This window comes from Phycodurus eques, chromosome 14 (genome assembly GCF_024500275.1).
Source record: "Phycodurus eques isolate BA_2022a chromosome 14, UOR_Pequ_1.1, whole genome shotgun sequence".
Classification (NCBI taxonomy): domain Eukaryota; kingdom Metazoa; phylum Chordata; class Actinopteri; order Syngnathiformes; family Syngnathidae; genus Phycodurus; species Phycodurus eques.
Window position 1 is genome coordinate 865,223 of NC_084538.1, and position 24,487 is coordinate 889,709.

Sequence of the window (24,487 nt, forward strand, 5' to 3'; positions counted from 1 at the left end):
GTAAACAGTACAGTACCTTAAGCGTTGTAGAAAGCGAGCGCTTGAGATTTCCTGGACTGCAAGTTGTAGAGCAAAAATGTTTGAGATGTCGTAGCAGGCCAACAGCTTGAGAACCGCAACACTTGATGTTCCGGAAGTGAAATACGCGAGAAGACGGCCTCTTGAGATGTTCCGGAACACAGGCGTCAAACTCCGCGTCATTTTATGGCGCCCGCCAAAGCAAACCGTGTGCGTCGACGTCATGTTTCTTGCTAAAACACCAAAATTGCAAATTGTCTTCCATTTCAAAAAACCTGATGTCGCGAGCATATTTTGTGAGTCATCCCCCTTTCAAATAATTGGACCAATAGTTGAACATTTTTTGTGGGGGCTCGCTGCCGATTTCAAAACGATGCGTCGCGTCGCGCGATAAGCGGCTTGACGAGACGAGTCGACAATCGTCATCGACGGCCCTCCGAGGGAACGCGTATGCCAAGTTTGGCTGCCCTCTCGATGTTGTCGAATATTTGACGAGAGAACGAGTTCAGACGTTCTCGAGGGTAAACGAGGTTTGGCGCACAGCTTGGGATGTTTTTGACGGTGAACCGCTCGCCAGAACGATGGATGGCGATGCCGAGTTGTCGGTGTCGTGACTTAACGCTTGCGCTGCAGACATGTTGCTGGACCTCAGCGACATCCTTCAGGTACGTCAAATTTACGTCTGCGTTCGACTCGTGTCGCGACTAAAGACGAGCGCTGCGCCCGTCTGGATGTCTGAGTGGGCGTGAGTGCGTTCTGAGGCGCGGCCGGCGGGAGCGCGGGTATTTTGGTCCGAGCGGCTGTCCCGCCGGCCGCGCCCGCTCCAAGCGCGTCGTTAGTCTGCGATGACTCAATCAGCGACGTGGTCACGTGATGGGCGACGGAGATCAGAAGCGGGGTCGCCACCTTTTAGCCATGCGACGGCATGGCTAAAACGATGCCCACTGACAACACTCTTCTTTGCAGTGTCCCGACTTGAGAAGAGTTCGACTTTAGACTCCAGAGTTTGAACTTTTGGAATGTCGGAACATTTTCAAGTTGCACGGCGGTTGCAATCGTTTCAGAAAGGGCGAATGTGTTCAACGTATGCGTTCGTTGAACCGATGGCCTTTCCTTGTGGAATGTGCGAAATAATAGTGATGTGATGATGCGCGAGTTCGACACGATTTCCTGAAACGTGATCCGCAATTGAGTCGTGTACGCGAGCTGGAGTTGAAACCGGATGTTTGCATACACGATGTAAAAAGAAAGCTATCATTTTTTCCTCAGTCTGACATGAAATCAGACTAAAATGAATCCTGTTTTAATCTTAAGCCTAATTTCTATTGGCTAAATGTCAAAAATAATGAGGATGATTTTGTTTTCGTGACTTTCTTCAAAGTCAGATGTTCACATATATCGGTGACGCGACTGGAGAAGCAATTTGTTTCAGGCGCGCCTCGTTCAAATGCATCCACACCCGTCTCTAAATCACTCAAATATCAATAAATGTCCAAAGCTTCCAAAGAAATGACATCACAAACAAATTCTTGAAAAGCATAGTAGTATTCTCACTGCATGTAACCATCTGACAAGTAATGAAACGGAAACAAAATGCTTCCATTGTAGCAAATAGAAATGATTTTGGTCATCGTAATGGACCTGAAACAGGAAAAGTTGAGTCTTATTTCGTGTCAGACAGTGAGAGGGGAGGGGGGGGGGGGGGCATATGTGTGAACGTCTCTCTTCAACTGCATAATATTCATTTTCTTTGAATCGGTATTGACGACGGTTTCGATATCTCTCGGCATCGGCGATACCGCCCTCCTTTTTTTTCTGGTATCGTATCGCTACAAAATCCGAAGCATCGCTTCTAACCGGTTTGGACTTTAAACGCTGGAATGCCGATTTAACTACAGTTGTCGTCAACAGATCCTCGGGTTAGCGTGTAGCATGTTAGCATGTGGTCGTCTTTTAGAAGGAAGAGTATTTCTTTCAAGCCCGCACACGACTTTCCCACTGGATTGTTGCTAAAAACTATTCAAAAGTATGAAACGGTGTTTATTTGTAGCATTGTCGCTGGCTAGCCCTTCTTCCCGTTTACATTCTTGCAACCAATCAGGGACGAGAGTGACATCACACGGTTGGTTGTGACACGCTTTTGGTTTACTGTGACGGTGTCGCTTGAGTGACGATGTCATCGTTTTTGTCGCCCTTCCAGGTGAACGTGTACACTTTGGGGAAAACCTTCTTGGCGCTCTCCAGAGACCTTTGCATCAAAGCTCCCGCTATAGGTGCGCTACACACCTTCTAATTCTTCTCAATGCTGCACGTGCGGGGGGTGGGGGGTTGGCTGATAAATCACTAGAACATTCAGTCATTGATTTAGGAAGCAGGTGAAATGATTAAAAAGCATAATGGAATGATTTAGGATGCTAACGACATGTAAATTTTGCGTGACTGTTCAGACATTTTTCCTTTTTCGTAACGTCCTAAATCATTTTGGCGTCAATAATCTATGAGCACTTCATTCGAGCTCACGTTCGCCACTTGAGAACTCATGCCCGCTTCTGGTGTGTGGACGGGACTTGCGCTTGTTCAACTGCAGCGTTTACCGTTTTTGACTCGGCGCAGAAAGCAGAAGCGAATCCACGTGTGCACTTTGGATCACTTTTATGTCATCGTCCTGGTACATCAACACTTTTTCTCTCCTGTTGTGGCAACCGATTGCTTTTAAACAAGAACAAGTCCTCAAGTGCAAAACCCCAGGACGCTACTCGCCCGTGTAGCTCGTCGGTCATCTCGGTCACGCCAATCCAGAAAAATTCAATCCGGGCAACGGGACTCTTCTTGGTTGTTGAAATTTGGTTTCAATCGGTTGGGAGGTTTTGTTACATTTGTCCGTTGACGTTATCATTTTCTCATGTAAAATGAAGAATTCCTAATGAGTGGAGAAATGTGGAGGGGTTGTGGTAGTAAGGAAAGAAAATGGAATTTTTTGGAAGACAGTTCTGGAATCTGCATTTTGGGACGTGAAAGTGGTCTTCAACTGGACTTTATTTGGCGAGGGACTCTTCTTGGTTGTACGAACGAGTCCAGTGCCTCCATTCAACTTTTGCGGAAGAAGCGTACTCGTCCTGTGCAGCTCCTCAGTCGTCTCGGTCACGGCGTTCCGCAAAAGTTGAAATGGAGGCGACCGAACTGTAGAGTTGCCTCCCGACCCGTCTGTCGGCGCTCGCCCCCCATTCAACTTTTGCGGATCGCCAGGAGTTGCCTCGACTCGACCACGCTTGTTTTTAGAACGGAAAGTAGTACTATTGCGGTGTTTAAATAAAAAAAAAAAAAAAAAAAAAAAAGCTTAAATTAAATAAGGGGCGTTCCGGAAGAGTCTCTGTTAAGAGGGTCGCAATGCTACACGACAGGTTGTCCCGGCGTCCGTCCGGCGTTCAGGCGTAGAAGACGAGCTCTGGGATCTGCCCCCCCTGGACGCCGGTGCCGTTGGTGCTGTCCGAGGAGCACTGGAACTGGAAGGTGACCTTGCCGCACTGCACCTCCGTCACGCCCTCCTGGCCGAAGTAGCTGAGCTCGTTGCCGTCCAGAACCGCGCTGGCCGTGTAGAAGGCATCGGGCTCGATCTGAACCGGGTGCTCGAACCACACCGGGAAGGTCCCGCTGGAGCCGTCCGAGACGAACCTTGTGAGGCGCTGGGCCAGCACGGCGCCCCGCCGCTTGAGTTCTATGCGGACGCCGTACTCGGCCTTGCCGCCGCTCGATCCGTACAAACTCAGCCCGGCCACGAAGATCCGCTTGTCTACGGCGAACTGGATGCTGTCGCAGCGCCCTCTGTAGCGCCACTGGTTGCTCCGGTAGGCGGAAGACTGGAATCTGTGGCACCTCTGGGGCGCCAGACCCGTCCTGGCGCCCGTCGGGAAGTCCACGTGGGGCTTGTCGGCGGCCGTGTACCACAGGAACAAGTTGCGCGTCTCCTCCAGCGTCAGGATGTCGGACTGCGCCGCCCCGTCGGCGAACTCCTCCAGGCTCATGGTGGGGATGCGCACCAGGAAGAGCGCCTTGCCCAGGACTCGCCGCCGGTTGCGGGCGCCGGGCCCCAGGCCCCGCCGCCGGCACTCGGCGGCCGCCCAGCTCGTGACGGCCTCGAACACCGCCGCCTCCTTGGCGTTGAGCGTCTCGCGGCGCAGGATGATCTCCAGCGTCGGCGCGTCGATTTCGCAAAACCCCTCGGACCGCAGGGCCGGCTCGGCCTGAGCGTCGATGACCTCCCAGCAGCGCCGCGTCAGCTCGGGTTCCTCGAACAGTCGGCTCTGAGAAAGCAGCACGCAAGCGTTCTTGGCCTCCAGGCTGGTCTCCAGGAAGTCGACGCAGGCCCGGGCCAGCGCCGGGACGATGTACTTCTTGGCGGCGTACAGGGTGGCCAGCACCGTGTCCGCCTCCAGCTCGATCTCGTCGCTGTACATGTACCTGTGCCGCGGAGGAAAGCGCATTAATTCACAGAAAACACTAGACCGTAAGAGAACGTACAACTCTCGAGTCCTTCACGACGAACCGCGAAGGAGCTTCACAGTAAACTGTCTACCGTCTGTCTGTCCCGGTTGTCACCATTTGAGGCGGCCACCTCGTGTGACGTATTTAACTTCCGCGCACAAGGAATCTTGGGATACGTGTGGTTGTGAATCGTATGAGTGACGTCGCTTCCCCTCCAAAAACTGGAAAAAGTCCACGTTTGAAGATTGGGACCGCTAACTGCGTTATGACGTTGTCCGCCTTTGAACGCTAAATTTGAAGGAAGGTCTCCTAAAGGGAGGCTTGAAAATAATCTTGGGATGCAGAAGAATCCTTGGAAAAACGGGAAAAGAAATCTGCATTTGAAGGACAGGGTTCATGTCATTGGCCTTCCAACGCGGAACTTGAAGCTCTCACACAGGGAATCTTTGGACACGACGAGAAGTAGCGACATCCTCGGAAAAACGGAAGGAGGAGGTCCCGTCGGAAGGATCGTTCAGATCAGGACCGCCTTTGAACTGTACGACATCGGCCGCCTTCAATTGCAAAGTTTTACGATCCCAAAAGGAGGCGCTCGAGGGTTCCGAGCGGTCGCCGTCTCGCTTCCCGATAACCTGAAATGAACGAAGTAGCCTTCGACTTGGGAAACGCGACTCAATGATGCCGTTGGCCTTCAAATGGTGATGATACGAGTAGCGACGCGTAGTTACAAAAAACATTTGAAGAATCTTTCAACTTGTGACCCCCTTCGCTTGGCATTACGACATTCCGTCTGCCTTCAAATTATGGGAAGCCCGCCGTCCTCCCGCCAGATCGCAATTCTCATCGAGTGAACCGCTCGCTGCAGCCTCCCGGCGTGCTTTGCGCCACTGCAGGTTATTATATTTTTAACCTTCTGCTCTGCAACATAATCGTCAGGCTTTTTTTTTCCTGCGTGCGCGTGCGGCTCGAGGGGGCAAACAAAGAGCGGCAATCGCGGATGAGTCTCGGTCGGTCGAAACGAGTCATCGGGAGCGTCTCAAGTCTCACTGTCCGCTATGTAGATTGCCCCCACACGATGCGGAGCGAGTTGGCTATTTGGCAGACACAAATAGTGCTTCGGCACCATCTCGGTGTCCAGCAACGATGTCGAAGTCAGTCGAGGAGTTTCAATTGGCTAAAACTAGCGCTTCGCTGCCATCTCGGTGCCGAGGAACTACGTTGACGTGAGTTGAGGCGTTTTATTTTCACAAAGATGGTGCTTTGGTGTCAACGAACTATGTTGAAGTGAATTGCTGAATTTCATTCAGACCAAAAGTGCTTTGGTGTCATCTTGTTGTCAGGAACGACGTTGAAGTGATTTGAGGAGTTTCATTGAGAGAGAAAAATGCTCTGCCACTATTTTGGTGTCACGGAACTACGCTGAAGCAAGTTGAGGAGTTTCATTTCGACAAAAATGACGCCGCCGTCATCGCTGACTGATTCCTTACTCTGTAATCATCCCTATAGTTCCCTACCAGAAAGTAGTGCAGTCTGGACTCACTTGAGCAGGATGAGGAAGGCGGCGGGTTCCACGTCCGGGATGTGAATGTCCGCCTCCTCCTCGGCCAGGTCGCCGTAGAACATGGCGCAGAACACCGAGCTGCCCACGGCCAGCACGTACTGCCGACACCCGAGAGCGCCAGCGGCTCGTCAAGGGGCGATCAATGGAAACGAGCGAGCCGACGCGTTGTCGTCGCTTCTTCTTTCCTTACCTTGTGAGCCGGGACCTTCCGCCAGCCCCCCGGGGGGCCCACGACGAAGTGGACGTCGGCCATCAGCTCGTTGTTGAACATCAAGGCGTTCCTACGTTTGGAACATTTGTTAATCGGAATGTTTTCGGAGCGACAGTGACGTGAAAAGCAACAGAGCAATAATGCCCTGGCAGGTGGGCAAGGAGAGCCATCCTAAATGAGAACGCTCTTAAGGGGCTGCCGGAGACCACAACTCGCACGTGCGCCGCCGACGAAGCTGCTAAAAACTACTGGCATTGCGCAATCTTTCCATTTCGGCAAAACAACATTTTATTGCTCATTGATGGAACATTCAAGCACTAAACCTCATTTTAAATAGTCAAACACGCGTTAGCAAATGTTTTTATGTTTGGGTTTTTTGACTATTTTTGTGGCTTTAAACAGCAGTAGAATCGGTGGACATTTATGCTCCAATGTACTGTCGGAACCACTACGGAAACGATGATTCGGAGCATCTGGTATTCAGATAATGTCGCTATCGATACTGACCGATTTTCTTGTCATGAGATCCATACTTCAGTTTGTTTGGCTCCCGTTTGCACTGCTAGCTCCAGCTTGGATGCAATACATTTACTGGGATTTAAACACATTTGGCAATATCATACAGTGCGGATTTGAATGTTACCTGTAAAAGGGACACTGTATACTGTTGCAAGTAAACAAAACCAAATCTATTCACATATAAACTTTGACCAAATCTTTTCCTTTTTTTTTTTTAACAAATCAAAGGGGGGGGGGGGGGGGGGGGGGGGGGGGGAAACAGGTCATGTGATGATGTATCAACCTTAGTAATTAAAACGGGCGACCGTGTACAAAATGTTGTCGTATTGCACACTACTACTGAAAACTCATCATTTGACCTCTCGAGCAAGAACAAAATGGCATACTTGACTTTTTGGGGGCGGCAAAGCAGTCAATTTGAGCATAATTGACGACCAATACCGAAGCTATTGCAGCGTTCCAAAGCGATAGCGGTGCGTGGCGTTGGTGTGGCTTTCGATCAGACTTTCCACCCATCTGATCGGGCCGATCGGTATCGGCCGATATTGGGCATTTTACGCCGATCGGCTTTAATGTTATAATTCGCCGATCCGATCAAAGACATTGACTCCGCGTCGCCATCGTGTATAGTATATTTGAATCCAGACGCTAGTTTATTTTTAGCCTTGTCGCGTGTCTTTTGATGCAATACTATAAATATCTGACCACCAACAGTTACTTAAAAAAAAAAAACACGTCGGCGGTGTGGGACAGACGACGCGTAGTAACGCCCGCCGGATCCGACGACGAGACCAATTTGCTCTTTCGCGATTGCACTATGTCGGACGACTGCAATAAAATCTCGTATTCCGATACCACCGCATCCCGTTTTTTACGATCAGTGGGCTTTATCAACTCAAATGCGACCGGATACACTCGTTACCGTGGCGACGACGACAATAACGGATCGCGGCGTGCGTTTGTAAGAACAAAATGGGGGGGAAACGCGTGTTTCAGGTCAGGAGAGGACGTTCACGTACTTTGAATACGATGCGGCTCGCAAGCAGGCAACAAAAACGTTACGTAGCCTAGCAAGCTCGCGGTGGCACACAAACATGTTTCGGTGTGGGTGAAGTCATTTCATTAAAAAGAAAGTCATTGAATGACAGTAAGTTAGCAGCCATGATTTCTGTCACGTTGTAATGTCGGGTTGACCTGACTGATCAGTATAAACGATGTGACGAGATTTAGTGATTTCCAACCTTTATGGAGGCAAGGCACATATTTTACAATTGAAAAATCTCACGGCACACCAACAAACAAAAATGTCAGCAAAAGTGGATACATGAACGACTGTGTTGACTTCCTGCCGTCTAATAGAAGAGCAGTTATCATTTGTTCTGTCTTTTGTTGGAGCAATGAAGTACACAAGTATATGCAGTCAACGAACAGGCCATTGAAATGGACACATTGCTTCAAATCGCGAGTTCGTTCGCTCGCGGTCGTTACCTCTCCCTGAGCGTGGGGTGGCTGCCCTGCCAGCTGCGGGGCTCGGCGTCGGCGTCGGCGTCGGCGGCGTCGTCGTTGCTGTTGCCGGTTGCGGTTGGCCGGTCGCCGCCGCTCGGGCTGGTGGGCGCCGCGGCGCAGGCTTCTCCTCCGGCGGCGGCGGCGGCGGCGGCGGCCCGACTGACGGTCGCCGTCGTCGCCTCCTTGGTCGCCGCCTTGTCGGCGTCCGCCACCGCCGGGGTGCCGTCGTTGGCGGCGCGCAGCTCCGCGGCCATCTTCCTGTGCTTGTCGTAGGACGGCAGCGGGAGTCTCGCCGGGAGCGCGCCGAGTTTCTTGGACTTTCGGATGGCGTCGGGCAGCAGCGGCAGGCAGCTCAGGCACCTCATGATCCGGCCATGACGGAGCAGCCGACAGTCCGCCGCGGGCATCGGCGCGCGAGAGCCACGGGAGAGAAAGCGGCGTGACGGCTCCCCGGAGCGAGTGTTGTCCCGGAGGCTTCGGCCGCGACGCCGCGCTTCCTGTCGGCCGATCGCGGAACGGCGTCGGCGGCGCGTCTAAAAATATCCTTCTCCTCCTCCTCCTCCTCCTCCTTTTTCGTCTTTCTCCGCCAACACTTGTGTTTTTTTTTTTTTTTTTTGTTCCTCGTCGTCTGTTTCCGTTTTTTTTCTCTCTCAGCCCGAGCTGCTCATCCGTCTTCCGACTTCCTTACATCGGCCCGATTGCCTTTATTTTCCTTTTTTTCCGCTTCTCGATCTCTTTCCCCCTTTTCCCTCCGCCCTCCTCCCCTCGACGTCGACCAATCAAATTCACGCATGTCTTTGGCGTCAGACGCAGCGAAACCTCCGCAGGATGCGTCACCGCACAAAGCGCGCACGAGCGCTCCCCCCTCCGCCTCGCGGGTTAGTGCCAGAGGAACGATCCATGATTTATAATAGAAAATGACATTGTTTGACTTTGAACGTCACACTTAAACGATGACAGTAACACTTAAAGGCTGGGACATATAGAGCAAAAAAGTACTGACAAAGTGGAAATAAAATGATTCCGTTTCTAAAATACAGCCAAGCAACAAACTCGCGAAAGGTCCTCGTAATTACAATAAAATAAAAAAGGGAATGGAGATCTATTAACATTTTGTATGTGACTACAAAAGTTAACTAATACATTTGTGCAGGTGCACTTCTTCCTAAACATCAAGAAAAATATAGAAACCCACACACACTTCGCAAATTGTATGTAATAATAAATGCATGTACATATTTTTTGGAAAAGTTAGCTGCATGTGATCACATACTACGAAACAAAATAGTGAAAGGTTCTCGGGTACCAATATAATAAGAATAGAATGGAATTGAATTGCTATTTGTACATAAAATCGAAAGATCGCGACCCTAGCGAGGATAAGCGGTACTGAAAACGGATGGATGGGAAGAGCTAGCGATTGCCTCTGGAGATTTCACAATCGGACTCATCTTTATTCGCCAAGTGTGTCGGAAACGCACAAGGAATTTGTCTCCGGTAGTCGGAGCCGCTCGAGTACGACGACCGACAGCCATTGTGACAAAACATACTTTTAGGACATAAGAACACACTGCGCAGAGTCGCTTAGCAATGAAGGCTCGCCGGTGACGTGGCCACGCTGATACAGTGTCGATTGTGCAAATGGTGCAGAGACATCACGCAATTTAGAGCACTTTGAAAAAACTAACGGTGCGAAAATCTGGTACAGTGACAATTGTGCAAATGATGCAAGGTTCTCAAGATATGCTTTATTTATGGTTGATTTTTTTGGGTAATGAGTTGTCTACGTTTCCGTCATGGAAGTGTCATCCTGGAAGCTGGCGATGTGTCTTGGAACGGAATACGCCATTGGAAATCAAAGCTTGCTTTGTTGTTCTCTGAAATTGCTTCAGGAAGAATGGGGGAAAAGTAGTGGTTTCAATGAAAATGATTCTAATTCATAATTTGGTGAGAATGAAGTCCAAATATTGCAAGACAAAAGGGATGGTTCTTAAAAACAAATGAGGGATTTTGGTCCACATTTTCTCGTTTACAAGGCTGTGCTGCATTTTCTTATGACTCCATTATTATCCGTTTTTTTTTTTTTTGTGGACTTCCCGTGTCAGCAGACCCGTGCCTCTACATTCCGCGCTTCGCCCAGTTGCTGGAGTTCGGCGACAAGAACCACGACGTGTCCATGACGGCCTTGAGGCTGGTGCAGAGGATGAAGAGGGACTGGATGCACACCGGACGAAGGCCCTCTGGACTCTGCGGGGCCGGTAAGTGCCGGAAGCCCGCCGGCCGCCTCGAGTTAACGTTCACGCATCGGGGCTCTTAATGGCTTCCGTTATTGCGTCAGGATGACGAGATTATGGAGAGCACGCCGGCCGATAAGCAAAATATCACAAGACAAAAAAAGTAACAACAAAGAAAAAACATCTTGATTTGAATGAGAGCCAGTCAAGATATTGCAATAAACTAAAGTTGTTCTTTTTTTAGAATTGGAGAGTAAAGTCCAAATATCAGAAACATACAAAAGTTGCAATTTGAATTTTAAAAAGAAGAATAGAGCTTAAATAGATCACAATATATAGTTTTGAGAGTGAAGTTAAAATATCGCGACAAAAATATGAGAAGAAAAATGTGTAATTATGCAAGAATAGAGCTTAACTATATCATGAAAAAAAGTCTTCATTTCATTTTATCAGTATGAACTCAAAATATCAGAAGAAAAAAAAATCATCATTTTATTAGGGGGAAAAGGCTGTTTTACAAGTCAAAATTCTACCGGAAATGTTTGGAAAAGAAAAGTCATAGTTTGAAGAGAATGAATTTGAATTATATATTCTTATCATATGTAAGTTGCATTTTATCATGGAAAAAAGAAGTTATTTTACAGGAATCAAGCCAAAGAACTGAAGATATGATGAGAATAAAGCTGTAATTTAACCATATTTTGAGTGGGGATTTTACAAGAAAAAGTCATAACTTTATAAAATACAAAGGAGAAAAATACCATTTTGCGGGGTGACAAAATACTTATTTTAAATGACCTAAGCGAAAATATTACACGGCAAAGATTGTAATCTCACGGGAACGAATTCCCAGAACGAAGTCAAAATATTACGAGTACAAAGTTGTCATTTTGTATGAATAAAATCGTAATACACGACAATTATCTATGTCTAAATGAATAAAATGGTCAAATCCAGTTCAAAGTTGGTGGATGTTGACTTTTGTCGACCTGTAGGAACTCGATCTTCCTCCGTATTGCGTGCGTGCGTGCCTCCACCTCGGTCGCCCCGCCTGAATGTTGAACGTTGATAAAAGATGGAGACGGACGCGCCTGCTGAGGGATGTTTGTGGCAAAACTCTGATTAAAAGCCCAAATGAAATCATTCCATATCCTCGCACTGAAACAAGATCAACGGAGCGAATCGTCGTGGTAACGACGATTCCGTTGATGGCGGGATGCTGTATGAAAGTGTTAGTTTGAAGTTGGGCGCATGCAGGTGGAAGTGAGAGCCCGCGCTATGTATCTTTTAGCAGCTCAGCCGCCCTAATGACGCTTATGTAAGCGTTCACCTTCAAGGCTCGCTCTGCTGCTCATTACGCAACAGTCGTACTCTTAGTCTACACACACACACACACACACACACACACACACACGTGGCTTTTATGGGGGGGGGGGGGAGCATGCCCCCCACCCCCACCCCCCTCCCCCTAGCGTCACAGAGCAAGTCACCACCTACACATTCAATCATTTATGCTGATGTCAGGAAAAGTATTTTTATATCAAAAGCAGGCGTACACTGACCGGACACTTCGCTAGGAACACAATCTAATGCGCCCGCGCGTGTGTGTTTGTAGCTCTCCTGGTCGCCGCTCGCATGCACGACTTTCGCCGCACGCCCAAAGAAATCATCCACGTGGTCAAAGTGTGCGACAACACGCTCAGAAGAAGGTGGGTTGTTCCAAAAGGTTTTGCCCGATAACTTGGGAAATTGTTTCAACGGTTTGTAGCACCAGATGAAAAATCGGTCAAAAGTAGAAAAACGAAGTTTTCTCACACGACCGAAGAAATCACTGATGTGGTCAAAGTGTGCGACGCCGCCTAAAACGAATGTGCATGACAAACTTGATGTAGTCTGGGTTTTGTGGAGATTGTATAGTTTTATATGTGGTGTTCATTTTTCTGGGGCGTGTTAGACTGGCGGAGTTTTCAGAAACGCCCACCAGCTCGCTGACGGTGGAGGAGTTCATGAAGGTGGACTTGGACCGGGAGTGCGACCCCCCCTGCTTCACGGCCGGACTGCGCAAGAAGAAAGCGCAGCAGGTCACGCTCAATTACGGCATACTTGTTTTAGCCCGTCGCAAGCGGGAAGAAAGGCGCGAGTGGAAAAGACGACAATAACGATATACGGGTCGTAAAACAGCAAGTCAAACCTCGGTGGCACGCTCCCATTCGCTAGTAATTTGGAATCGATGAGGGCGTGCTGCCTTCAGGGAAACAAAAATCAGACCGTAAATCTGAAACGGCAGCCTCATGAGAGGGAGCGCAGGAGTACAAAACTGTATCGTCATCATGCATACGCTATGATACTGGGAGGGATTCGATTTACCACACGCGTTATTTCCATATCAAGGAAAGAGAAGCGGTCCTAAAATTGAACCCTGCGGGACCCCCTTTTCTTAGGTGATGAGAGCATACATACAAGTTAGCAAATCAAAAGAATAAATTCATGAAATAATTAAATATGTAAATTAGGTGCAGAAATTAAAAGATTAGTACTATTGAAAAAAAAAAAAAATACTAAAGGTAGCAAAGAAATAATTACACGTTAAGAATACAAATCAATTCATAAATCTGAAAAATTACCTGGGAATGTACAAATATGAAATTATTTATTTAAATAAATAAATGAAGAATATAAAATCTAAATAACATAAAAATAATTGTACAAATAATTAACACTCATAAATTAAGTGAATAAAACATTAACTGCAATGAAATAAGAATTATAAAATAAGTAATTACATGTAAAAATGAATAAATAAAAGCAAATAAATAAGGTCAATTAAAATATTGGATTATTAGAAAACAAATTGTGACCCAAATCCCAAATTGTGTGTGCAAGGAAAGGCTAAATCATAAAACACAGTGAAAACGACTCAATTCGCAAACTCAATTTTCACAGAAATATGACTTCGGTTTACGCAGTATTTTCAGTTCACGAACAGTCTTAACATGGTCGCGTTTGGCTCAGTCGTGCGTTTTCTCGCACTGCGTAAACATTGGTTCTGTCTGTCACATATTGCGGGCATTTTTTTTCCTCTTTATATTCGCCTTCAGTATGTCCCCAAACAAAGTGAAAAGTGCGAGCGACAGTGTTGTTAGGACGCCCAAATGAAGAGAGACGATGTGTGTCGCCTCAGTATTCTTGCGTATCTTTGTGTGGACGTGATGAATGTGTTGTGTGCGTGTTGTTGTTTCAGCTGGAGGTGGAGCTGAAGAAGAAGATGGATGACATTGAAGGTATTATTTAACATGAACACTTATGACTTATTTTGGCCAAGTAAGTAGGCAACAGACGTCACAATGTTTTGCAGGGGAGATCGAAGGCTACCAGGACCAAATTGACGCCGAGCTGGAAAGCAGTCGACCCAAACTCCGAGGAGTTTACGCCGCGTACGCCAAAGAAGGTAGTTAGTTGAGTTGGTTGACAATTGCATTTCGACAAGGTTCTTTTGCTTAAAAAAAAAAAAATCTCTATATTTTTTTTTTATAGAGGAATTTTTCATATGTAACAGTTTTGATTTTTGGAAAAGAAAAGTGTCGTGTCATGTCTGTATTGTTCATTTAATTTCATTCATTCATTGTTTTACAATTAAAAAATTTTTAAAAAACAGGAAAATGTTGAAATTTAACCCTTTGAATTTGTGTTTAAAAAAAAAAAGTGTAAAAAAACGCTGAACCGTTGAATTGAATATGTTGAATTGTTTTTTTTAGTCAAAATTTAAATTCTGTAAAGAAAAAAATGCTCATTCATATTTTTGATATGGCGAAAACATTTTAAATAATGCGAGCATGACTTTAAATTTTCATCATTTTAAAAATGTTTTTTCAGTTAGAAAATAAATGATGTAGAGGAAGTCTCCACATTATTATTATTATTATTATTACAAAGAGGAATTCTTCCTATTTTACCATTTTTAGTTTTTGGGAAAGAAAATCATGCTAGCATTATTCATAGAAAAAGTTTTTTACTGAAAATGTTGTTTGTAGAAAAAAATATATATAGTTTTTTTAAAAACATTATAACAAAATACATTTTATTCTATAGAGGAGGAATTTGTCATATTTTACTTTTGTTTTGTGAAAAAAATCATGCTAGCAGTATTTCATTGAAAATGTTAGTTTTTTATTAAAGCAATTTAATTCATGGAAGCATGATAGTAAAATTGTTTATTCCGTTCGCTAATAAATCATGTAGAGAAATATTTCCTATTCAACCATCATGTTGAAGCACACAAGCATGAATCAAAAAAATGTCAAATGTTTTTGTAGCTACAAATTTTATTTTCTATATTTCTATAGAGGAGGGATTCGTCACTTAACCTTTTTATTTTGTGTGTGCACACAATCGTTATTGGAAACACATTTTTTGTTTGTTGGTTTAATTGAAAAAATATTTAATAATAAACAATTGAGCTTTTAATTTTGGGAAAACAATTCAGTTCATGTAAGCATTATACAGTTTGAAAATAGTTTTTAATGTATCCGCCCTGTTAGTCCAATGTAAATGTGTAATTATTAAACCAACTTTGTTTGTCGACTTAGACTTGAGGAAGCACCTGGACGACGTCATGGGCACGTCCTCAAAGACCGAGGAAGAGCAGGAGGGCGAAGAAGATGACGCGCTGGAGGCCGTGGCCAAACACTTCGGCAAAGATGTCGCCGAGCTGACGCTGGAGACGCTGATCGAGCTGGAGCAGGAAGGCGGCGCCGATGAAAACCTGGACCGCGACCCCAAGAGGAAGGGACCCACGCTCGCGTCCATCTTGGGAGCTAGCTTACCCACTGCGGCTACGCTAGGCCTAAACGATTCCGTAGGAAGCTGCGCCAAAGAGGAACAAGATGACGGTAAGAAACTCATCTCATTGATGTCGGCCTGCTACACACAGAAAAAAAAGGTTTTTATCTGCTACGGATGTCACACATGAAGGTTTAAAAAAAAGTCCAAATCTGGCATTGAACAGTTTTGGTTCTATTGTGCTCTGATAATCTCAACGCAGAACACCACACGCATAAAGATTCCGTTCCGCCGCCGATCTCGAATCGAGCGCGCCAAGACCGAAATCTCATACGAAAAATGATCTGAGATGAAACATAGCAACCCAACGTTGAAGAGGACACATGAGAGGAGGAAATGGTGGTTTGGTTGTTTTTTCTCAGAAAAATCCCCAACCACCACCGAAAAAAAAAAGACAGATTTTTGGTTGGAAATACCGAACACATTGAATATTTACGATGGTCGGTTCCGACCGGTTTTGGACCCCGTTATCGGGACAAATGCACTCTTAACACACCCGAGAGCGCAGGATGATCTTACAAGGCCTCTGTCGTCCTCGTGCGGGAAGCAAACGAGCCCCCGCTAATCTTCGCGCCCAAGCGAGTTAACGCCTCTCCATGTGTTAGTCGGTACGAGTCGCCGGCGTTGTTGCTACGACTCGAGTGTGATTCCCTGCGAGCCGCATCCATAAATATTGACTCACCGACGCACTTCCTGTCTGGGGAAGTCGCCGCAAGCGGGCCCGTCAGGGGCCCGCTTTCCTCCCGACGGACCCCCACGGCCACCCTTTATTGGCAGACCGGAGCCGCTTTTTCCCAACGACCGCAACTCATCACAGCTGCGCATTACGCATTTTGTGCGCGCGTGTGTGTGGTTGCAAGTACGTGCATGGGTGGGTTTGAGTGAGTGAGTGAGTGAGTGTGTGTGTGTGTGTGTGTGTGTGTGTGGTTGCAAGTGCTGTGAGTCGTTAAGTGCAAGTATGTGAGGGTGTGTTTGTGTGTCCATGTTGTGAATGAATGTGCGTGTGTGCATGTGTGTGAGTGATGGAGAAAGTGTGCGCGTGTGAGTGTCCGAGTACGTGAATGTGTGAGAGGTGGCGCGCGCGTGTGCGCGTGCGAGTGCGTGAGCGCACGTCTTTCGAAGTCCTCGCGCTGAGCGCCGCCTCGCAGCCTCACGTCTGCGCGAGCGCGTTTGGAGTCGAGCTCGGCTGCTCGAGGCTCGTTGGTGCGAGGCCGCCGTAGCTGTCAGGTCAAGCAGGTTAACTCGCTTCTAGGGTTGCTCATAATCACTCCTTCCCTACTCTCTGATCACGACAAATGGGCTTTTAAATAGCAGATCGAGCTACTTCCTAAATTGTCCACTGAACGTCCCTTCGTAGTGATGCGAGAATGATTGCAGCGACCGCGTTCAGAATCATTCACTCATTTCCGACTGCGGAACAGCTCACCAAAAAAAGTCCACTAAAAATCCCTATCTTGTGATTCGGGAATAGAATTCCGAATGCAGCAACTGCGTATCTGGATTGGGATTTTGGTTTTGTCACTGCACAGGGCACACTACATATGAGTGAGTCCAAAGTTTTGAAAGAGCTGATCGGTGGGAGCTGGAATCAAAGCGGTGACCCGGGGCTCGTTAGCATAGCAAACGAGAGCGAAAGTGGAGGGGAAACGTCAGTCGTCGATCTTGCAGCGAGGAGCGGAAAGGTGCTGCTCACGTGCCTCTCGCTGAGGCGGCACATCCCGTTTACACGTGACGCTAAGCTAAGTGCAGCTCCATCTTTTATGACTCCATCAGAGTGTAAAAAAAAAAAATCGATCATTTGAAAATCAGGTGCGTCTGCCGACGAGGGGCTGCTCGGAACATCATTCGCATCTTTTGCTCCTGCATTTGTCTCATCAATTCAGCTTCGGCGCGATCGCGTCCGCGCGTCCGTCGAGCGCTGCGACCAGTCCGTGCAAATGGACCGACCGACCCTCAAATGGCCGCTTCAAACCGAAACGACAGACTTCCCGTGCGTCGCCGGCATGGCCTTTTGAGACTTTTGTGTTGTGGGTCTGCTCATCATAGACGTGTGTACCAAATGTTCATGTTGCCGAGGCCGAATTTTCATCACATTTCTGGTCGCGACCCAACAACCTCGTCTTTGAAGGGATCCCCTGAAATGACTGCTTCAAAGACTTCCTGTACCTTTTTAAAGCGTAGCTTCTTGAGACTTTTTTGTGGGCCTCCTCATGATGGACATGCCCACTACATTTCCTGTTGCCAAGTCAAAGTGTTTCCGGGGGGCTGGATTTTCCAGAGATTTCCGGAAGACCCTAGCGAGTCCATTTTTGGGGCTCGGGCCCGCGATGGACAATAACGATGTGGACGCGAAGACCCCGACAGCAACAACAAGCGTCTCCGTGGACACATTCTGAGTTAGCCGCCAACCTGAGTTGCATGATTAAAGTATCACAACAACAAATATTGACTTGTAGCCATTCACATGAACAAGTGTACTCCATCGGGCCTCGGAGGAGGTCTGCGGCGGGTATTTAGCTTCGGGGGGGTCGGGGCGGCGGGTGGTGCGTGCGTGTGTTGAGCAGGTGTTCGTTGAGTGGGTGTTCGGTCGGAGGAGTCTGCTCCGAGGTCGAGCGGGTCGCCTTTTAATGGGCCCGCGTCGGCGAGAATCTGCCACGCTATTTATTGCCCGGCTGGATGATGGTTTCGTCGGGGGGGGGGGGGGGGGGGGGGTGTCTGGCACCGAGCCTGACGGTTTCGCACTCCGACACGCGCTTTTCTTTTTTCTAGCCGCCGAACATAGCACGAGATGACATAAGTGGTGTAGTCTTAGCAGGTTGCCTGCACATCTTTGAAGATCATTTTACAAAGCCTTCATAGGACACCTAGTGGGCATAATCTTATTAAATATGCATCAAATAGCCTTGCAAAAAAGTCAGCATTGTGATCTATAGCAGTTATTTGATCTTTCCAGGGGGTAAAAAAGACATCAGCGATAAACATCGTCCACACAAAGGTGACGGGTTAGACATAAAAGACGTGAGATCAACATTTTCAGTTTGTTTTTGCCCGTTCGGCTGCTTGGTGGATGTCTAATGAGCACGCGAAAAGTCAAGGATCACAAGCTAGGGGAAAGACCACAAAGAGGAAGAGGAGCAGAAAAGATGGAGATGTTGACAGATGACAAGAATCAATGCTCATGGAAAAGAGAGAAGAAAGAAAGAAGATTATGGAGGAAGAGACGCTAGCAGGACCACATTAAGAGGAGCGAAGATCAAATGGACAAGGGCAAGAATCAGAGCAGACGGTGGCGAAGTGAGAAGAAAAGAAGACGGAGCGAAGACGGGACAAAGGAAGCTCCGGGGCTTAGCGGAGCTAACGGCACCACTCGAAAACCAAACAGGGAGGGGCAGAAGAAAAGATGCACAACAACAATCCAGGCTGAAGGCAAAGAGAGAAGAAAGAACGACAAGAGGAACATTTGAGCGTGCAAGAGAAGCCGGCGGGACTGCAAAGAGTGGGAGAAAATCAAGAGAGGGCAAAGGAAGTTTTTGGTTTTTTGGGGGTTGTTGACGATGAAGAAAAGCTCGAACGAGCACACACACGAAAGGAGCAGCAGAAAATATGTCGACTCCAAGAGTAGCAAAAGCTCAAGACTCGCACTGAATCTTTGTCGTATTTCGAGGAAATGAGCGCGTGACCTCCTCCGAGGCTCATCGGCCTCGCCGGCCTTCTATCAGTTGGAAGTTCTCGGCGGGCCGGATAGCGGGCGGCTCGCCCCGATTCTTTTTTGGTTGCTTACGTTTGTTTTGCTTTTGTATGTTTGTGCGACAGATGCTTCCGCCGAAGGCGGCGAGCTGGACCTGAGCGGCATCGACGATGGCGAGATTGAGCTGGTACGAACCCCTTTCACACTGAGCCGGTACCGGTGCCGTTTTTGCACGACACCTCATCAATTGACAATAGTTCGGCGACGTATGCGGAAACGCCTCATCGAGACGTTGAAGTTGAGGCGTGACTCGATGTGATTTTGCCACTTTGGCTCCACAGTGGAAAATCCACGTTTGGGTGGTTGTGTCATCCGATGAGGACATATTGACAAAATACTCAGCGGTACATCTCTAAAATGCACTCGTTAAGACTTGATGTGGTTGATTGTGATTTTTGACTTTTGTCACTTTGGGAGCTTTGGCCAGTTTGGCTTCACACTGGAAAAAAAAAAAAAAAAATCGTTTTTCGGTTAATACGTCATCAAATTAGGGTATGTCGACAACATAATTGCACATCCAGAAATCGCTCATCAAGACGTTTTTTTAAGTTTCACTCAACGTGGACTTTGTTAGCTACTTGTGAAGTTGCCACGTCTTGAATTCGTTTTCTGGGATTGTGTCATCAGATGAGCCTATCTTGGCAACGTGACTGCCTATCTGAAAAGGCCTCTAATTTGAAATGATGTGGTTTGTTTGCATGTCATTTTTGACTTTGAAATTTTGGGATGAAATGTTTTCGTATGAGGATAGCTTGACAACATACGCTATCTGAAGTGTACTCGTCAAAACTATTCATTGATGTATGACTTGATGTACTTTGGGATTTTTGACCCTGTTACTCGGGAGCTTTGGCCAGTTTGGCTTCAAACTGAAAAAAAAAAAAAATAGGGGCTAAATACATCATTATATGAAGGTGTAACTATTTTAGACGTCAACATCACTTTCAGAAATCTGGACATGGTTTTGTTTGCGGCATGATTTTTGACTTTGTTACTCGCGAACCTGTGGCAGCTCGGCTACCAACTCGGAAAAACTATTTTTGGGTGATTGTGTCACGTCAAGACTTTTAATTTGAGGTGTGACTCGATGTGATGATGTTTGTTTGCAATGTAATTTTACTTGGGAGGCTTTGACCAGTTTGCCTTCAAACTGCGAAAAACATATTGTGGGTAATACCGTCGTCATATAAGGATGGCTTGACAACATAGTTACAGGACTGAAAAGCCCTCTTGGAGACTTTTAATTTGAGGTATGACTCCATGTGCTTCGTTAAAATGTGATGTTTGACGTTTTACTGGTGAAATTCAAGCTGCGCTCTCTCTTGAAACCCAAGAAGCTGTACGGTGAATATCAAAATGTTTTGGTGCTGATGAGCGAAAAGCAATGAATGCGGATGGTTTTGGTCTGCAGTACCTGCTGAGCGAAAACGAGATCAAAGTCAAGACGGCGCTGTGGATGGCCGAGAACTCGGACTACCTCAAAGAACAGAAAGGTGCTTCATCATGCTGACGCAGTAACATTCTATTTGTTTTGGTTCTTTGTTGTGCCAAATGACTGTTTTTGTTTGCAGAAAAAGAGGCCAGAATTGCTAAGGAGAAGGAGTTGGGCGTCTACAAGGAAAGGAAGGTACCAACTCTTGCCTTTCTTTGCCACACTAAACAACTCGATGTTAGCTCAAAATGCTAACCCTACACTCCAAAACACGCTGCATTATCTCCCCAAAACACTCAACACTTTGTCTTACGAACACTGAAACAACGATATACGATGGCTCAAAATGCTAACGTTACGCTACAAACGAGAGGCCTAGTTGCTCTGCGGAGTCCCTCAAAAATCCAATGCTAGCTCCAACTTGCTTCAACATTGGTATCAAATTTTGGGTGCTAAAGTTTCACTTCCAACGTTGCCTCTGTTGTTAGCGTCCGCTGTTAGCTTCGACCTCACCTTATACTCATAAGCTGGCGGCTGAAGTTAACTCCCAACATTACCTCACAACTTCGACCTCAGCAAGGCAGATGTTAGCTTCCAAAGTTAGCTTCAAATTTGGAATCTGTCACACGCTAGTTAGCCACCAACATTACTTCTAACTTTAGCTTCCAATGTTAGTTTCAACATTGCCTTCAAAAATAACTTCAACATTAGCTTAAGTTCGCTTTCAGCGTTACCCCTAACATTAGAGCTAACTTAGAAAGACTGATGTTAGCTCCCACGGTTGGTTAGCTTTAACATTATGTCCAACGTTCGCTTCTGAAGTTAGCGCTCAACATTAGCTCTAACATTAGCGCTAAGGAAGGTCCACGTTAGCGTCTGACCTTAGATTCCAACTTAAGTGTTGCCCGCCTGTCGGATCTCTTCTGGAAGATTCCAATCTGCAGGTGTTTGCTGTCAAAATGGCCGGTGTTACAGAAAAAATCAAAAATAATACGCAGACAGGTTCGAATAGGTTTTTCCGCCAATAGTTCTATCGAAAAATTTGCATGTAGATGAAGCTCGAGTCGGTGGGAGTTCACTGTACGGTAGTTTCAGATTCCCCACCCTCTTTGAACACATCGTCATCCGTCCATTCCCAAACAGCGAGCGACGCCTCGTCGGCGAGCGGCCATCCGAGCCGACACGGCCGACGAGGCCATCGAGAAGATGCTGGAGCAGAAGAAGATCTCCACCAAGATCAACTACGACGTGCTCAAGGACATGAACGTCAAACCCGCAGCCAGCCCCGCCCACAAGGCCCAGTCCCCCAGAAGACCCGCCTCCACCAGCGCCACCAGACTGAGCGGCCGCTGCCAAAGGCCGGGACGGGCGCCGCTCAACCTTAGCACGCCGCTCAGCTCCCTGGGAAAAAGGTCGGTGGGAGCGAGCTTGAATATGCTGGCCGAATAGTCACTTGAATTGAAAATATATATTTTTTTAAATTCAAGAATAACAGTTAACAAGGTACTTGTATTATGCGAATGTGAGCTCAAAATGCTAACGTTATGCTATAAACATGAAGCCTTGTCCTTCAGCAATCATCATCATCATACCTTTTGTCTGCTCCAAACAACTACAATTATCAAAGACAATGCTAGGCTGACTTTAGCTCAAAGTGCTAACATAAGGCTAACGCTACGCTACAAACGCAAGGGCTGGTCGCTTTGCGGTTGGCTACGCAGTCCTTTGAATCGCAAAAATGAGCACACATTTTGTCTTGTATTGTCTGTAAAATCAATGTCATGCTGATATTGGCTCAAACTGCTCACGTAAGGCTAATGTTATGCTACAAAGTTATGCTACGTGTTTTGTCTGTCCAAAGGTAAACAACTAGTACCTGTAAAACCATGCATGCTATGCCGAGTTGATCTCAAAATGCTAACATAACGCTAATGGTAGGCTATAAACGCGAGCTCTAGTTTCTGTGCAGGTATCGGACTAGTCATTTGAATTCCTCGTTTGTTTGCCCCAAAGTAAACAACTGGTATGATATATGAAACGGTGCTAATGGTCATGTTAGCTCAAAATGCTGATGCCACAAACGCAAACGCAAGGCCTAGTTCCTACGCGGTCGTCCACATAATAATTGGCATCCCCTGAAAATCAACACACCTTTTTTTGCAAAATGAAGCAATATACTTGTCAAATAAAATTTCAAAATTACAGTTTGGTTGTATTTAACTTTTGAAGACAATATACATTTCCATTGAATCTTTTAAGAACTGTTTTTTTTATTTGTAAACTTTTATGTGCAATGCATTTTTATCGACTGATTTAAGTCCATGTTTTTATTGACATTTATTTAAGCACAGTGCTAATGTTGGAGCTGTGCATAATGTTTTGTTTTAAAGAGTGGGCGCTCAGGAGTCGTTGGCAGTTTTTACATCGTTTACATCGTTTCGTTTTAGTGGCCTATATACTTGGGGGAAAAGGGGCAGGACGCTCTTGCGTCCAGTTGCGGTCGCCGTGACGCTACGCTCAGTGGACATGTTTTCGATGTCAGAAGTGGGACACTAAAGGCATAAAGTCACTGGAAAAGCTTGGAATGGGTTGAAGTTGTACTTGTGTACATGACAATGCAGTTGATGGGACTACTCGTTAGGTGTGTATGAGAGGGTGTCAGAAGTGGGATGCTGAGGTTAGATGTCTATATGTTGCACATTCTTGCCATGTTTTCTTTGTTTTGTTGCGCTACGAAAGCCGCTCCTGCGCTTGCCAAACATCCCCGCCCCCCGTTGGAAGCGGGATCCAGAAATAGCGCACACAATTGCCCTCTAGTGCCGTTCTCCCTCGCCCCTCTGGAGCGCTACCGTCTTCCGTCTCTGCTTTTTTTCCCTTGCAGATAGCGAGAAGACGAAAGAGAATTCCTGACAGGGTTTGTTTCCCGCCGGGATTCTGTGTTGGTTTTTGGCCGTGGAAAAAGCTCACAGCTCAGCAATTTTGCCGGCAGACGTTCGCCGCCGTCGCCGACGGTCGCTAGGGCGGTGCGGCACGGGGAACGCCGACTCTTTGCCCCAGGCGGCCGCGGCGGGTTTCCGTCACGAGACGCAGACTCAAGCGAGCCGTAACAGAAGCGAGTCGTGCGAAAGGGGATATTGGCGAGTTCGAACACCCGACGCGCACCTCTTTCGCCCCGTCGTGTCAAAAGCGATCGTTGCCGTCCGACGAGCGCTCAATTCGATCGTGCCATCAGTTCTCGTGAAATCGTTTAGTTTTTTTTGGCCTGTCGGGCTGTCAAGTCCGGCAGAACGGAGGATCTCTATTGTATCCCTTCGATGCCGGAACGGTTTTACCGCGTCGCAGTGGAGTTTTTAAGCCGCCGCTGTGCTTTCTTAGTATTGTCCGTCGTTGCTGTTTATTGAGAATCAGAGTCGATCGGTCGAACGGAGCAAAGTTTCTCCAGGGGAGAGAGAAACGGAGACAAAAGACAAAGCACTCATTGTAAAGAGGAGGAGAAAAGTAAGCCATTCCGTTATGTACAACAAGGAAACGTTCAACATGAGTGTTGCGTGGGGCTGTGGCGGACGGGACGAGACGGGACAGCGCGAGGGCAGTTCCGAACACGTCGCTTTCGACACAACAGGGCAGGGGAAGTGCGTGGGCCGCCTCGGAAGAAGTCGCGGCGCCGCTTGAACCTCGCCTTCCGCAGCGGTCGCTACCTTTCACACAAAACGGCGAGACGGGGGGGGGGGGAGCGGTCTTAGTCAAAATGGGGATTTAGGACTGCTCGCCTGCTTCCTCTTTTGTTCCACAAACTCAAGTCTCCCTTAGAAAGACGAATATATTTGAAAAAGTTCATTTATATAAGTCTTTCTTAGCCCAGCCCCGCCCCCTTTCACACACGCAACCCAGCGGCTAAACTCCGTCAGCCGTGGCTCGCCTTCGCGGCTCAGGTGGC

At 47.2% G+C, this 24,487-nt stretch overlaps 2 protein-coding genes across 5 annotated transcripts in view; one reads left to right on the top strand and one right to left on the bottom strand.

Moving 5' to 3' along the window:
* The window catches only part of LOC133413179 (transcription factor IIIB 90 kDa subunit-like), a 46,608-nt gene that overhangs the window by 4,816 nt on the left and 17,305 nt on the right, over window positions 1-24,487 (top strand). For 3 of the 4 annotated variants that reach the window (XM_061697198.1, XM_061697199.1, XM_061697200.1), the window contains exons 5-16: window positions 652-683; window positions 2,219-2,291; window positions 10,403-10,555; window positions 12,147-12,240; window positions 12,486-12,612; window positions 13,773-13,812; window positions 13,887-13,979; window positions 15,118-15,420; window positions 19,184-19,245; window positions 20,530-20,611; window positions 20,690-20,745; window positions 21,694-21,962. In XM_061697198.1, the coding sequence (XP_061553182.1) occupies window positions 652-683; window positions 2,219-2,291; window positions 10,403-10,555; window positions 12,147-12,240; window positions 12,486-12,612; window positions 13,773-13,812; window positions 13,887-13,979; window positions 15,118-15,420; window positions 19,184-19,245; window positions 20,530-20,611; window positions 20,690-20,745; window positions 21,694-21,962 (1,384 nt within the window). The remainder of the gene's footprint in view (window positions 1-651; window positions 684-2,218; window positions 2,292-10,402; window positions 10,556-12,146; window positions 12,241-12,485; window positions 12,613-13,772; window positions 13,813-13,886; window positions 13,980-15,117; window positions 15,421-19,183; window positions 19,246-20,529; window positions 20,612-20,689; window positions 20,746-21,693; window positions 21,963-24,487) is intronic. The other variant, XM_061697202.1, reaches the window with a different exon arrangement.
* Window positions 1,562-8,807, bottom strand: LOC133413181 (BTB/POZ domain-containing protein 6-B-like). The gene is made up of 4 exons (XM_061697216.1): window positions 8,280-8,807; window positions 6,252-6,342; window positions 6,041-6,159; window positions 1,562-4,476 (listed from the first exon to the last, which is right to left on the bottom strand). Exons 1-4 carry the CDS (start codon window positions 8,702-8,704, stop codon window positions 3,444-3,446), a joined length of 1,668 nt encoding a protein of 555 aa, XP_061553200.1. The 5' UTR covers window positions 8,705-8,807; the 3' UTR covers window positions 1,562-3,443.

What these genes read in the sequence shown, in the direction of transcription:
- LOC133413181 (XM_061697216.1), bottom strand. Translation starts at nt 8,704, where the DNA reads ATGCCCGCGGCGGACTGTCGGCTGCTCCGTCATGGCCGGATCATGAGG. An exon ending in CACCCCACGCTCAGGGAGAG is followed by an intron (nt 6,343 to 8,279) that starts GTAACGACCGCG and finishes TTCCAAACGTAG; the next exon opens with GAACGCCTTGATGTTCAACA. An exon ending in GGAAGGTCCCGGCTCACAAG is followed by an intron (nt 6,160 to 6,251) that starts GTAAGGAAAGAA and finishes GGGTGTCGGCAG; the next exon opens with TACGTGCTGGCCGTGGGCAG.